The sequence below is a fragment of the Staurois parvus genome, unplaced genomic scaffold (genome assembly GCF_062004578.1).
Source record: "Staurois parvus isolate SC_StPar_1 unplaced genomic scaffold, SC_StPar_1.0 ptg000279l, whole genome shotgun sequence".
Classification (NCBI taxonomy): Eukaryota; Metazoa; Chordata; class Amphibia; order Anura; family Ranidae; genus Staurois; species Staurois parvus.
Genome location: NW_028318075.1, coordinates 1,357,229 through 1,369,887, shown reverse-complemented (window position 1 = coordinate 1,369,887; position 12,659 = coordinate 1,357,229). Strand labels below are relative to the sequence as shown.

General features: G+C 41.4%; 1 protein-coding gene across 1 annotated transcript; it reads left to right on the top strand.

Annotated features, from left to right (window-relative positions):
* Nucleotides 1-3,774: 3,774 nt before the first annotated feature.
* On the top strand, nucleotides 3,775-12,078 carry LOC149458723 (ferritin, middle subunit). Its single transcript, XM_089681809.1, has 4 exons — nucleotides 3,775-4,033; nucleotides 8,592-8,738; nucleotides 10,227-10,352; nucleotides 11,743-12,078. The coding sequence occupies exons 1-4, from the start codon at nucleotides 3,932-3,934 to the stop codon at nucleotides 11,896-11,898; spliced, it is 531 nt and encodes a 176-aa protein (XP_089537935.1). The 5' UTR covers nucleotides 3,775-3,931; the 3' UTR covers nucleotides 11,899-12,078.
* Nucleotides 12,079-12,659: the final 581 nt, after the last annotated feature.

The following is a 12,659-nucleotide window of genomic DNA, read 5'->3' as shown; positions in this document are numbered from 1 at the left end:
CTACTTACCACCACATTGTACATTACGTACTATTAACCCCTGCACTCTATGTTATTTGCTAATGTTCCCTGCTCTCTGCATTACTTACTCCTGACCCCTGCACTGTTACATACTACTAACCTCTGCATTCTGCTTTCCTTACCTCAGCACTTTGCATTACATACTACTGTCTTCTGCATTCCTCTCCGACCCCCTACAGTTTGCATTACTCATTCCTGACCCCTGCACTCTGTGTTACTTTATATGCCTGCACTGATCATTACATACTACTGTTCTCTGCACTCTGCATTACTTATTATATACCTCTGCACGCCATGTTGCTTACTCCTTACTCCTGCACTGATAATTACATACTACTCACCTCTGCACTCTGCATTACTTATTATATACCTCTGCATTACATACTACTGGCTTCTGAACTCTGCATTACGTACTACCGATCCCTGCATTCTGCATTACTTTCTCCTGACCTCTAAAATGTGTGCTACATACTACTAACCTCCGCATTGTCCATTACATATTACTGACCCCTGCACTGTGTTACTTATTACTGACCCCTGCACTCTGCATTACTTACTATTGACTCTTGCACTCTGCATTACTTACTCCTGATCTCTGAACTGTGTGCTACATACTACTGACCTCTACATTGTGAATTACATACTACTGACCCCTGTACTGTATTACATATTAATGACCCCTGCAATCTGCGTTACTTACTCTTGAACCCTGCACTCTGCATTACTTACTCCTGATCTCTAAAACTCTGTGTTATATGCTAGTGACCCCTTCACTCTGTGTAGCATACTACTGACCCCTGTGCTCTGCATACTTACTCCTGACTCCTGCACTGTGCACTACATGCTACGGATCTCTGCACTCGGTGTTACTTATTCCTTACCTCTACACTCTGCATTACATACTGCTGACCTCTGTACTTTTCTTACTTCTGACACCTGCACTTTATGTTACATACGTTTGACCCCTGCACTGCAAATTACATTCTATACCTCTGTACTCTCTGTTACATATGACTGGCCTCTGAATTCTGCATTACTTGCTACTGACCCCTGAACTCTGCTGCACGTACTACCAACCCTGACCCCTGCATTGCCTACTACTGACCTCTGAACTCTTTAAACTGCCTTAATTTTGAATTGGGTCTTGAAGTGTGCTTCATTCTGGTGATCTCTTCCATGTTGTATAAGTAGATCTCCACCTCTCCAGGGTTGCCTAACCTCGTCACAAGGGACAATCACTTTTCCGCCACTATGTAAATGACCATCCTAAATCTATTATAATTTTGTCACGTGTAAGAATATATTTCAGTGTTGTGGAATATTATGAACAATGTAGATATTGCTTTAACTTTTTTAACATCCATGTATGTGTTGCAGAGCAACCAGCAGTAGAAAATCATTGAATGTGACCTTCTGTTTAAATCTTCAATTCTGCAGAAGAAACATATATGAAGTTGAATATTCCTCATACTGCCCTCTGCCTGGACACTGTAAAAATGATGCATGCAGGAATTTTTCAATACGTTATGAAATTATTCTGGGCTATTTTATTTATTTCATCATTTCCTGAATTTTGGAGGTCTCCTATTTGAGAGACAGATTTTTTGGGCACTCAACCCATCTTTGCATTGTTAGCGAACCACACATTGGCATCAAATTGTAAGCTTTCCTGTTCCTACTGATTTAAAAGAAATTATAATTTAAAAAAGTCAATTAAACTGTGTAGCAGCATTACAAAGAAAGATTAAACTTTCATAGCAGAAAATGACAACCATACTAAACTATACTAAATTCAATTGTAAGAGATTGAAGCATGTGGGAAGTGTGATGTTAGTGTCTCTGTCTATAACCATTGTGGACAAGGAATAATGACTTCACTGTGCTGTTTTGTCACTGGAAGACTAATGCAGGCCATAGCCGGTTTGTTTATTGGCCGATTTTTCGTCCGAAAAACGAAACATCGTTTGTTCTGTAATCCGATGTTGCCACCAATGACTTCAAAAATCGGTCGTTTTTCACAAATTTTTGCAGCATGACCGATAAACAAAATGAGGAGGAACCACGTAAATCGACCGATGCCATTGCCCCACTAACAGTGCGAAAATCGGCTGATTATTCTTTTGGACGGATTTTTGAACCGTCTATGGCCTGCATTAGACATTGCATTAGCACACTCTTGACATCACAGTCTCCCCGCCCCCCTTTACATTACAGTGCCTTCTTTACATCATAGTCCCCCATTTACATCACAGCCCCCCTTTACATCACAGAGTCTCCTTTTCTTCAGTGTCCTCAGTCCCCTTTCAAATCACAGGCATCAAGGAGGGGACATAATACCCTTTTATCCTCATACTAAACCCTATATTAAAATTCCCTGGTACCCCAATACTGACTCTCATACTCACTCTTCTTTCCCTCTTAAGCCTAGTACACACGATCAGAAAAATGTATGAAAATCCTGCCTTCTAAGCAATCGTACGATAATCTGATCGTCAGTACACAGCTTTTGTCCAAAATTATTCGAGGGGACAAGCATGAAAATTTTTATTGTACAATACCAAATCATACAATTTTTGTTTCATCAGTACAGTTTTCGTCTGAAAATACAATACAAATACATTACATCACTTTCAAAATTTTATTCTGTCATACAAGAATTTGCATGACTTTAGTAACCTCTTAATATTCAATATGAGACTAGCATTCAAAAGAAACTTCAAATATTCTCATTGTGTTTACGGGGCTTTAGACTAAAGACTGATCAAGTCTTAGTGCCTAAATTAACGATGGATAGATAGATGGATAGATAGATAGATAGATAGATAGATAGATAATGCATAGATAGATAGATAGATAGATATGAATAGAAGGATAGATAGATAGATAGATAGATAGATAATCTTTATCTTGGTTGTGTTCAGGGGCGTATTTACCACAAGGCATTTGCCTAGGGCAGCATTTTTTAGTGGGGGAAGAAGGGACATATGCGGCACGGGGACCAGGTGGGATCCAAGAGAGGCTGGGGGCTGCTTGATGGTGTAAGCAGAGCCTGATTGTCATTCCCAGGGATGTCAAAAGTTGTGAAGGTGAGTGTTTTTCTCTCTATTGCCAGGGGTGTGTGGGTGTTAGTGGAAGGCTTTCTTGGGTGGGGGGGGGGGGGGGTGTTATCCTATGTGTCCATGCACATATAGACTGTAATCAACGTTTTTTGACAGGGGCGTTTTTTGGCTGCAAAAAAAAAAAACAGAACTAGTGAGTTTCTAGAAGAGTTTTTTAGTTTTAAAAACGCTCTAACGCTGACAAAATGCGACAAAATGTGGTAAAGCAAACCAGCGTTTTTGGTAAAAAAAAAAAACGCTGCTAAACGCTAATGCAAAAACATGACTTTACACAGCTAATGTTACCAGCGTCATTAAAATGCCCCGTGTGCATGGAGACTAAATGCTAAATTGCTGCGTATATTTGTGTATAATTAGAATGACATGAGCCAACCTAATGTAACAATTCAGTGTATCTGAACAGGACCTTTTCTCCATGCAGCAACTCAGGATTATATTAGTAAAAGTTGGCTAAAGGCAAGATGAAAAGGTATTGTTACTTCATGAACTTCCCTCTACTGTCCTCTCCTGGCCAAGGGCCAACAGTCTTGCACAACAGCACTCTTTGTGTGATTGGCTTCTGCTAGATGATGTAAGTGAAGGGAGGGAGTGCAGACTCTCGGGCTGGTTGCCTATATATACAGAGCTCCTCTGTGCTGTGATCAGATCTACTCCTGACTCTGAGCAGAGTTCTTGCTTCAACAGTGCTTGAACGGAACCCTCTCTGAGTCTTTTGCTTTCTTCAAACATCTTCCAATTGTTGCTGATTTTCTGTGACTTTTTTGCGCCACCCGAAACCACCGAAACGCTGAAATGGAGTCCCAGGTGCGCCAGAACTACCACCGTGACTGCGAGGCTGCCATCAACCGTATGTTGAACTTGGAGCTGTACGCCTCCTACACCTACTCCTCCATGGTAAGGATTTCAGTCATGCTTTTTTTTTTTTTTTTTTTATTTTACAATATTGTACATAAGACAAATTTCTTACTGTGCTTTCCCTGCAGCTACAGTATACCTTGTATTTTATATAGCTTGTAGGTCAGCATTAGGCAGTTTTATATACTACATCTTTCATTCAACTACAAGACCCATCATCTTTTTTAAGCACAATTACATTTATTTATTTTAATTGTATTGGACAATAAAATATATACTTCGTGTTACAAAATGTAGATCTTTGGGTTAAACAAAACTTTTTTTTTAAACAATACCAACACGGCACTTTTCGTTCTGTTCCCAACAGCTGATGTTTTGTAAGCTGGATACAAGTAAGGCATGCTCTGATTATACTGCTAGCACCTGATAAGAAAGTTACATTATGGTTTCATTAGTGTCTGATGTTTGCCTTGACAATGTGCAGTATAATTTATTTATTGATTACTACAGATACTTATTTAGTGCTGCCAATTTACATGGGGATATATATATATATATATATTCTACGTTCACATCAGTCCCCAACCCTCAAGGGGCGTACAATCTACATTCATACATACACATACTAGGGCCAATTTAGACAGGAGCCGATGAACCTACCAGCATGTCTTTGGGGTAAGGTTACATATACTCATTCCACCAAGGTCAGGGCAATTCCCACTTTTAGCCCTGGTTCTGTGCAATTTCCGCACTGTATCAAAATCGCACCCCATTCATGCGAACCGCTGCAGGTGTGTATGTTATCCTGAAATTGGTCCGGAAAACGTGGTGCGAAGGGCAGAATTGGATCGCATAGGTGTGAATACCCATGTGATCCGATTCTAGTGCAGACCATAAAAAGGGGCCTGCACGTTTTTGTTGCGTTGCACACAATCGCACCGCACACAAATTGCATGTGATTTGCACAGGAATGCGGTGCAGTTCCTGTGCAAATCACATGCGATATACCACACTGCATATAAGTGTGAACCCAGGCTGAAACATATTATATTACGAAGATACTGTACTTTGCTGAGATGCCACTTGCAGAGTCTTTAGCAATAGAAGATCTGTCAGTATCCTTGTGCAAGGGTCTGTTGGAAGCCATTGTCATCTGAACATTTATCCACTGCAAAGTATTCATTGATATCACTCAACATTTTATGATTATTTCTGGAACACTTTTATAGTAAGCCAGCAATTTTCAGTAAATCACATTTTTTATTATTTATTATTATAATACAGGATTTATATAGTGCCAATAGTTTGCACTGTGTAAGTTAGTGTGATTTTTTTTTTTTTTTTTTTTTCCCCCTGATGAGAGTTTTTGCCAGTCTACGCATACACTTAAAACTGACTTTTTTAGGAAGGGGTATTGTGAAATGAGTCATAATTAAAGTGGTTGTAACTCCTCAAATATACCCAATGAAGTGACTGGCCTCAGATGATCCACACCTGAGATGAAACAAATCCTCCTGCATAAGTTATATCTGTGTATCTGCTGCCGTCTGTCTCCTACATCCAATTAGAGTGCAGAATTAACACAGGATTTCTCAGCTCTGAAAAGTAGGGGTTGGGGAGCTGAAGTTACACTCAAGGAGGAGAGCTGTAAGAGCTGATTGGATGGAAGAGAAACACCATCCTCTACACAGCTCATGGGAACAGAGTTGAGGCTGTCAATCTGCTGGAAGTTTCTTCCCTGCCACCATTTTTCTCTTGGTGTCAGGAAAACTGAAGCAACAGACAGAAATAACACCTAGTGCTGTTAATTGAGACAAGTACACATTATAGAGGGATATGCTTTGTTCATATTTCATGTCTGAGGTTTACAACTTTAACCGCTTTCCGACCACCCTAAAGCAGAACCGCTGCTACAGGGTGGCAGAGCTGCACAAAATCATGTATGTATGGATTTTGTATTTCCAGGTAGGGGGTGCACCATGTGTGCGCCCTACCCGTGCCACCATTGGCGGCTACAGCTGTTGATCAACGGTTCCCCGCTGACACCCAGTGATCACCAAGGAACACTGATGGGGGAGAGGTCTGTATGTAAACAACACTGATCTCTCCCTTGTCAGCTCCAGCACGCTGCTTTATATTGCTCTGCATAGCAAAGCAATACAAAGCAGCATGCTTACACAGTAAAACACAACACAGCACACAGTTAACCCTTGATCGCCCCAGATGTTAACCCCTTCCTGTTCAGTGTCATTACTACAGTGTCAGTGCTTTTTATTAGCACTTACTAAACATAAAATAAAGTGCATAAAATAAGGTCTTCTAGGGGTTATTGGTACCTCATTCGTGCATAGCAGCTTTACAATTGTTTAGTACTAAGGCGCTTCTCTCCAGTCATTTTTATTAGCACTGATCACTGTATTAGTGTCACTGGGGATATCAGAGACAGTTAGTCAGTTCCCCCCAGTGTCAGATTGTCCGCCACAGTCCTGCTATAAGTCACTGATCGCTGCCATTACTAGTATTAAAAAAAAAAAAAAAAAAAAAAAAAAAATTCCAGTATATATACTGCAATTTGTAGACGCTATAACTTTGACATAAATCAATTAATTTACAATTATTGGGATTTTTTTTTTAGCAACAACATGTAGCAGAATACATTTTGGCCTAAATTTATGACAAAATTTGATTTTAAATTTTTTTTTTTTTTTTTTTTTTACTGGATAGGTTTTTTTTGCAAAAAGTAAAGATTTTTTTTTCTCAAAATTGTTGCGTTTTTTTTGTTTATAGCGCAAAAAATAAAAATTGCAGAGGTGATGAATTATCACCGAAAGAAAGTTCCATTTGTGGGGGGAAAAAAAAGGACATAAATCTCATTTGGGTGCAGAGTTGCATAACTGCGCAATTGTCAGTTAAAGTAACACAGTGTTGTATCGCAAAAAATGGCCTGGTCAGGAAGGGGCGTAAATCCTCTGGAGGGGAAGTGGTTAAACAAAAAGTCCATGGACATGTCTTATAGTGTGTCCCATCAATCCCTGCCTAGATGAAAATCTACAAAATACAGATGGATAAACTGTTGTAGCTCCTTTGTTGGATGACAACGCCCTCTTTGCACAATTGTTGCAAGTGTTTTTCTGATGGCAGTGGTTCTGGTCTGCAGAGCACGCAGACAAACAACAATATAGTGTATATTGAAGCATGTCACTGCAAAGGATTGACCAGATTAGGTGGGCTTCTCAGATTTTTACAGGATTTTCAAGTATATTTTTGTGTTTTAGTACTGGTGAGAACTTCCTTTTTTGGGTTCTGAGAAAATTGCTGAGCACCAATTTTCCACAAACTGCTTATCCAACAACATGAGAAACAAGGAAGTTTAGTCTTTTTTTTCAACCACACATAATGTGACTCATTTCATGTTTCTGCTTACTGCTACTAATCCTTTGTTATCGCCCTTATCGGTGCAGATAAGCAAGTACAATCTCCAGTACAAAGTCTCAATAGGAATTTTCTCTTTCTATCTCCATGGAGGTGCGAAAAACAAAAACCCATAAGTGAACAAAAACAAACACAAAAAAGCACTTAGGGGTGTGCTTTAGTCCACCCCCGAAAGGGTAGGACCACTACCCTGATCCCCCGGAGCACAAGGCTCCTGACAGGGACAAAGGTTTTCACATGGTCCACCTAACCAAAAGGCCTGGTGGACCCCTTTCCTTGTGGCTAGCCGAAGCTGACCACCAAGTACTAGTTTGAACTCCTCCCCCAGGGACAGGGGAGGAAGGAACCTGATGACCACGCATCCTCGCCCTACACTTCAGGGCAGGCCAGAGGACCCACATCCTCCATCCTAGTGAGAAAAAACACACAAAAGTGACAACATGGGAGAAAAATAAATAATGAAATCGGTGTCTATGCAATTGTGCACTGGCTAGGCCCTGAGGCCCATAGCAAACAAATTGCCCTGGACTTAGCCAAAAGGCCTAGCCTTAAAAGTCGCAGTGCAGAAAAAGTGTTTGGAACAGTGACCATGTGCACTTTTCACACTAGGGATCCCACCCCCATGTGCTACTAAGAGCACCCCTGAGGCAACCACTCAGGGGGCACTGCTCTGTGGACTCTCTGCCTCCCCAGCCCCTGGCCAGTCAAGGTAGATCCATTCAAATCAGGAGAAACTGGGCCCCTCCAGTTTTCCTGGGGGAATTACTCCCAACAGCCTGTGGGCACCTCAATAGGAATAGTTGACATAAAGTAACAGCAATTACTAACTCTACTTGGACAAATGGAAACAATCTCATGCTGTTATTTTGTAGTAGAACAAATGGACGTGCTTATGGTCTTCAGACCAAAAGCTTACCTTTGACATCTAAATTCATTTTCCCATGATGCTTCATTTATGTACACTCCTATGCTTCAGGGCAACAATTGCCTGCAATTCAGCTGCATTTTCTTACGCATTTGTGGCAATAGATAGACATCTCTCTCAGAGAACAATAAAACGCACACCTCCACAAACATAAGATGTTATCAGGTGTCACCTATTGTGGATTTTTGAGCTTTGTATGTACATTTTGACATTAAACCGTAATCTCCTTTCTTTCCTCAGTATGCCTTTTTCGATCGGGATGATGTCGCCCTTCACCATGTGGCCGAGTTCTTCAAGGAGCACAGTCATGAGGAGAGGGAGCATGCCGAGAAGTTCATGAAGTATCAAAACAAGCGTGGAGGACGTGTTGTCCTGCAGGACATCAAGGCAAGAACAGCCATTAGTTTCAGATCTGTAGACACTAGTGTTTGAAAAAAAGAATATATTTTCACAGACTTGGGAAGACGTGTGTCTTTATGTTGGTGATTTTCCATTATCGGTAATGAGCCAGAATCAGGTGACTAAATATACTACTCTCATTGGACATATGGTACAGGTAATATGAAAGTACCCAGGAAGTAGTTTCCAAAGGGCTGGAGCAGAGGATTAGGCCCATTTTTTAGCACAAGTCTGTTTTTCTGAATGCATGAAAAATGTCACTCTAGTTCTTATAGCACATGGGGACTTGTTCAGCACTCTGAGCATGTACAATGTACAGATGACAAGAAGCTAATTAAGGCTGATTTGTCTAGTTATAAAACATTAGTTGTTTGACTATCAGAAGCCTCCATACACATGGAGCAAAATGTCCCATAATTTTTGTAAGAGATTCATGCCTGTTTCTTTAGCTCCATCTAGTGGCCATATGCAGTATATTGTTTTGAAACACATCAATGAATAAACTATACCACATTTTTGCCACTAGATACAGGCAAAAATCTTTTACAAAAATTACGGGACAGGTTTCTGTGCAATTAATGTTTTATGAGCAATGTAGCAGACTTGCAGCACCATTTAAAGTCAGATGGCATTAAATTACCCCGCCGTTACACAGAGTGGGAGTCAGCGTCTCAATGCAATCCAGGAGTGTAAATATGCAAAGAGAATGAATGAATGCCACTCGGACCAACCCAGTGAAGTTGGTATGAGTGTTGGCCTCAGCCGCTGCTCCAGCCATGCCCACTGACGCATTTTACGCCACCAACAGGGGCTTGGTCACAGAGGTACCGGTTCAGGAACCCGCACAGCAATTGCAACCTGCATTTAGGGTGTCCTGAACCAACCCCAGTGAAGTCAGTATGAGTGTTGGCCTCAGCTGCAACTCCAGCCACGCTCTGAGCTTCGCCCCACCCACCGGAGCTTGGTCAGAGAGGTACCTCTCTCTGACCAAGCCGTGGTGGGTGAGGCGAAACGCGTCAGCCGGGGTGACTGGTGCTACAGCTGAGGCCAACACTCATGCTGACTTCACTGGGATGGTCCAAGTGGCGTTCATTCTTTTTGAATATTTTATGAGGCTACGTTCACATCTAGCCATTTCCTGGGTGCCAGGTATGCACAGACACAGCAGCCTATTCATTTAAATGGGCTGCTGTAGCTGGGGGAAACACAGGAAAAATGTCTCTGCACTCTTTTCAAAATTGCAGCTGTACAGAAACTGTATGGTGCTTTCACACCATGTTATTTCATGCACCAAAAAATGGTACATCTGCCCATCTGCTAATGAGCAGTGTGTTTTGCCTGCATGCCCGCATAAATATGAACCTAGCCTAAATAGACCTCTAAAGGTACAAAAAGGCTTGTGTAGCAATTATATAGGTTCTAAATAATTATCATTTACACGGTTAGATAAACATTTTGGCTTGTTTTCTCCTTCAGAAACCAGAGCGTGATGAGTGGGGTAACACCCTGGAGGCCATGCAGGCTGCTCTGCAGCTGGAGAAGACCGTGAACCAGGCTCTTCTAGACCTGCACAAGCTGGCCACGGACAAAGTTGACCCCCATGTAAGTATCTGTTCAACATGTTGATGAGTTAAATGGCAGTATACTGTAGCTCTTAATTCCATAAATTTCATCATCTTCAAAAAAAGTGATACAGCTGACTCATATCTTAATACAACATTTCTGGTCCTTCCAACACTTTCTAAAGAGGAGTACTGTATGGCCAAAGCTTTTTTGGCCATACTTCTCATGAGTGCCACAGGAGTGCACCTACCTGTGCTCTCCTCAGTGGTGTCACTAGGGTTGGTGTCATCTGGTGCGTTTAAAACATGGTGTGATTTCAGCCCATTTGAAATGAATGGGCTGAAATCGCACTGCACTCAGATCACATGTGAATCGCACAGGAATGCACAGCGCATTCCTGTGCCATTCATAGTGTGAATGGGCCCTCAAGCCAGTTCAAAAAGAGCATAAAAACAAAAACTATAAGGCACTCACAAATGGAGAAGTGATCATTCATTATAACAAAACTGTGAGGAACATGACACAGTGCATCCGATCACTGTTTGAATGGGGAGGAGAGCCAGCCGGAGCAGATAGAGAGGGGATCTGTCATTGCTTGAAGCTGAGACACTGTCAAAGTCCTGCACCCTGGATCAGCTATGATAGGCGTCACACTGGTCCGATTTCCCAGCTTTGGACCAGTGTGCAGTCCATTATAGGAGTCGATCGAGGGGCAGAGCAGAGAGACAATGACTGACAGTCATCACTTTCTGCTCAGTGAAGACCAGGAACTGAGTGATCATGTGATCGCTCAGTTCTTGGGCTTAGAGCCAGCAGGGAACCGCTTGCAGCATTGGACTCATCCAAAAGTGACGTGTGTAAGTGATGTAGAATTTCTGAACTCCTGGCAGCCCGATTCCAGATGAAAGTGAAGAGTGGCATCAGCCTTGGCTCCTCCAAGGCCAAGCCCCTTGATGCATTTTGCTGCATGAAACAGAACACCTCCAATACAATTCACAACAGGAGGGGTAGGAGTTCCCTGCTCATGAGAGCTTTTAATTAAAAAGGGAGGGGCAAATGATACAAAAGGTAATAACTGTGAGTGATTAGCTGATGAAGAAAACAGACCTACAATTTTTAGGTGAGGCGAGACAGTCTTTCTTGAAGAGATGAGTTTTCAAGGACTGTCTAAAGGCAATGTATGGGATAGTGAGACAGACTGGGGTAGAGCGTTTCAGAGGATGGAGGAGGCTCTGGAGAAGTCTTTAATAGGAATTTAAAAAAAAAAAGAAGAATAATGCAAATCGCAAAACATGACACATGAATTAGAAGTAGTTGCATTGTTGCAGAGGGAGGGAAGCAACAGTGTTTTCCTAAAGCCTCAGCATCTGTAAGAATGAGCAAAACCTAAAATTTAACAGACATTTAACTAAAAATGTTTTGTTTTCAGCTGTGTGACTTCCTGGAATCTGAATATCTGGAGGAACAGGTGAAGGATATTAAACATCTTGGAGATTTCATCACCAACCTGAAACGCCTTGGGGTGCCTGACAACGGCATGGGCGAGTACCTGTTTGACAAGCATAGTGTGAAAGAGAGCAGCTAAGTTGTGCCCCACCCATGAGGATTCAACCAGTCTACTTTCCATCTATATTCCTTTTACTATCTGTGTGACATCAGTGTGACCTGTATCTATGAAACCTTAAACTTTCTGTGATCCTTTGTTTAATAATGCAGCAGTAGCTGTGCTTGTCAACAAGTTTCTAATAAAGTCTTTCAGCATGTATATTTTTTGCAGTCGGTGTTCATAGACCTCAAGAGAACATACCCAGTCTTTGCTTTTGTCTGATTTAAATACTTTCCAAAAGTCCTGTAATCAGAATTGGATCTCTTTAACCTAACCTGTGGCCTTATGATTTGTACTGGGGCAAAATAAAATATTTTCACTGCACACCTAACTGGAAACAACCATAGTGGATATGGTGCAACACTGGGGTACAACAGTGGATAGATGAAAAATATGGAGAATGTGTCACTAGACAACTTGAGTCCTATAAATGTTGCACTGCTGTTATATGATGCTTTTCATATCAAAAGCTTCATTTGAAAAACAAAAGCATCATATCAGTGTTAAACATTTCAGAAGCTCTCAGGGCTTGTTCATTAGGCTCATGCAATGTGCAGCAAAGTTAAGTAAAGAAAAAGTACCAATGCATTGCACTGGCCCTACACAATGCACACTAGTGGGTGCATGTTTATAGAACACAACGCACACTTGCTGCTGTGAATGGACACTAAAGTGTGCTAGAAAAATATTTTCTACGCTATACTGGAGCCATACATATGTCTTGAGCATCACATGTTTTT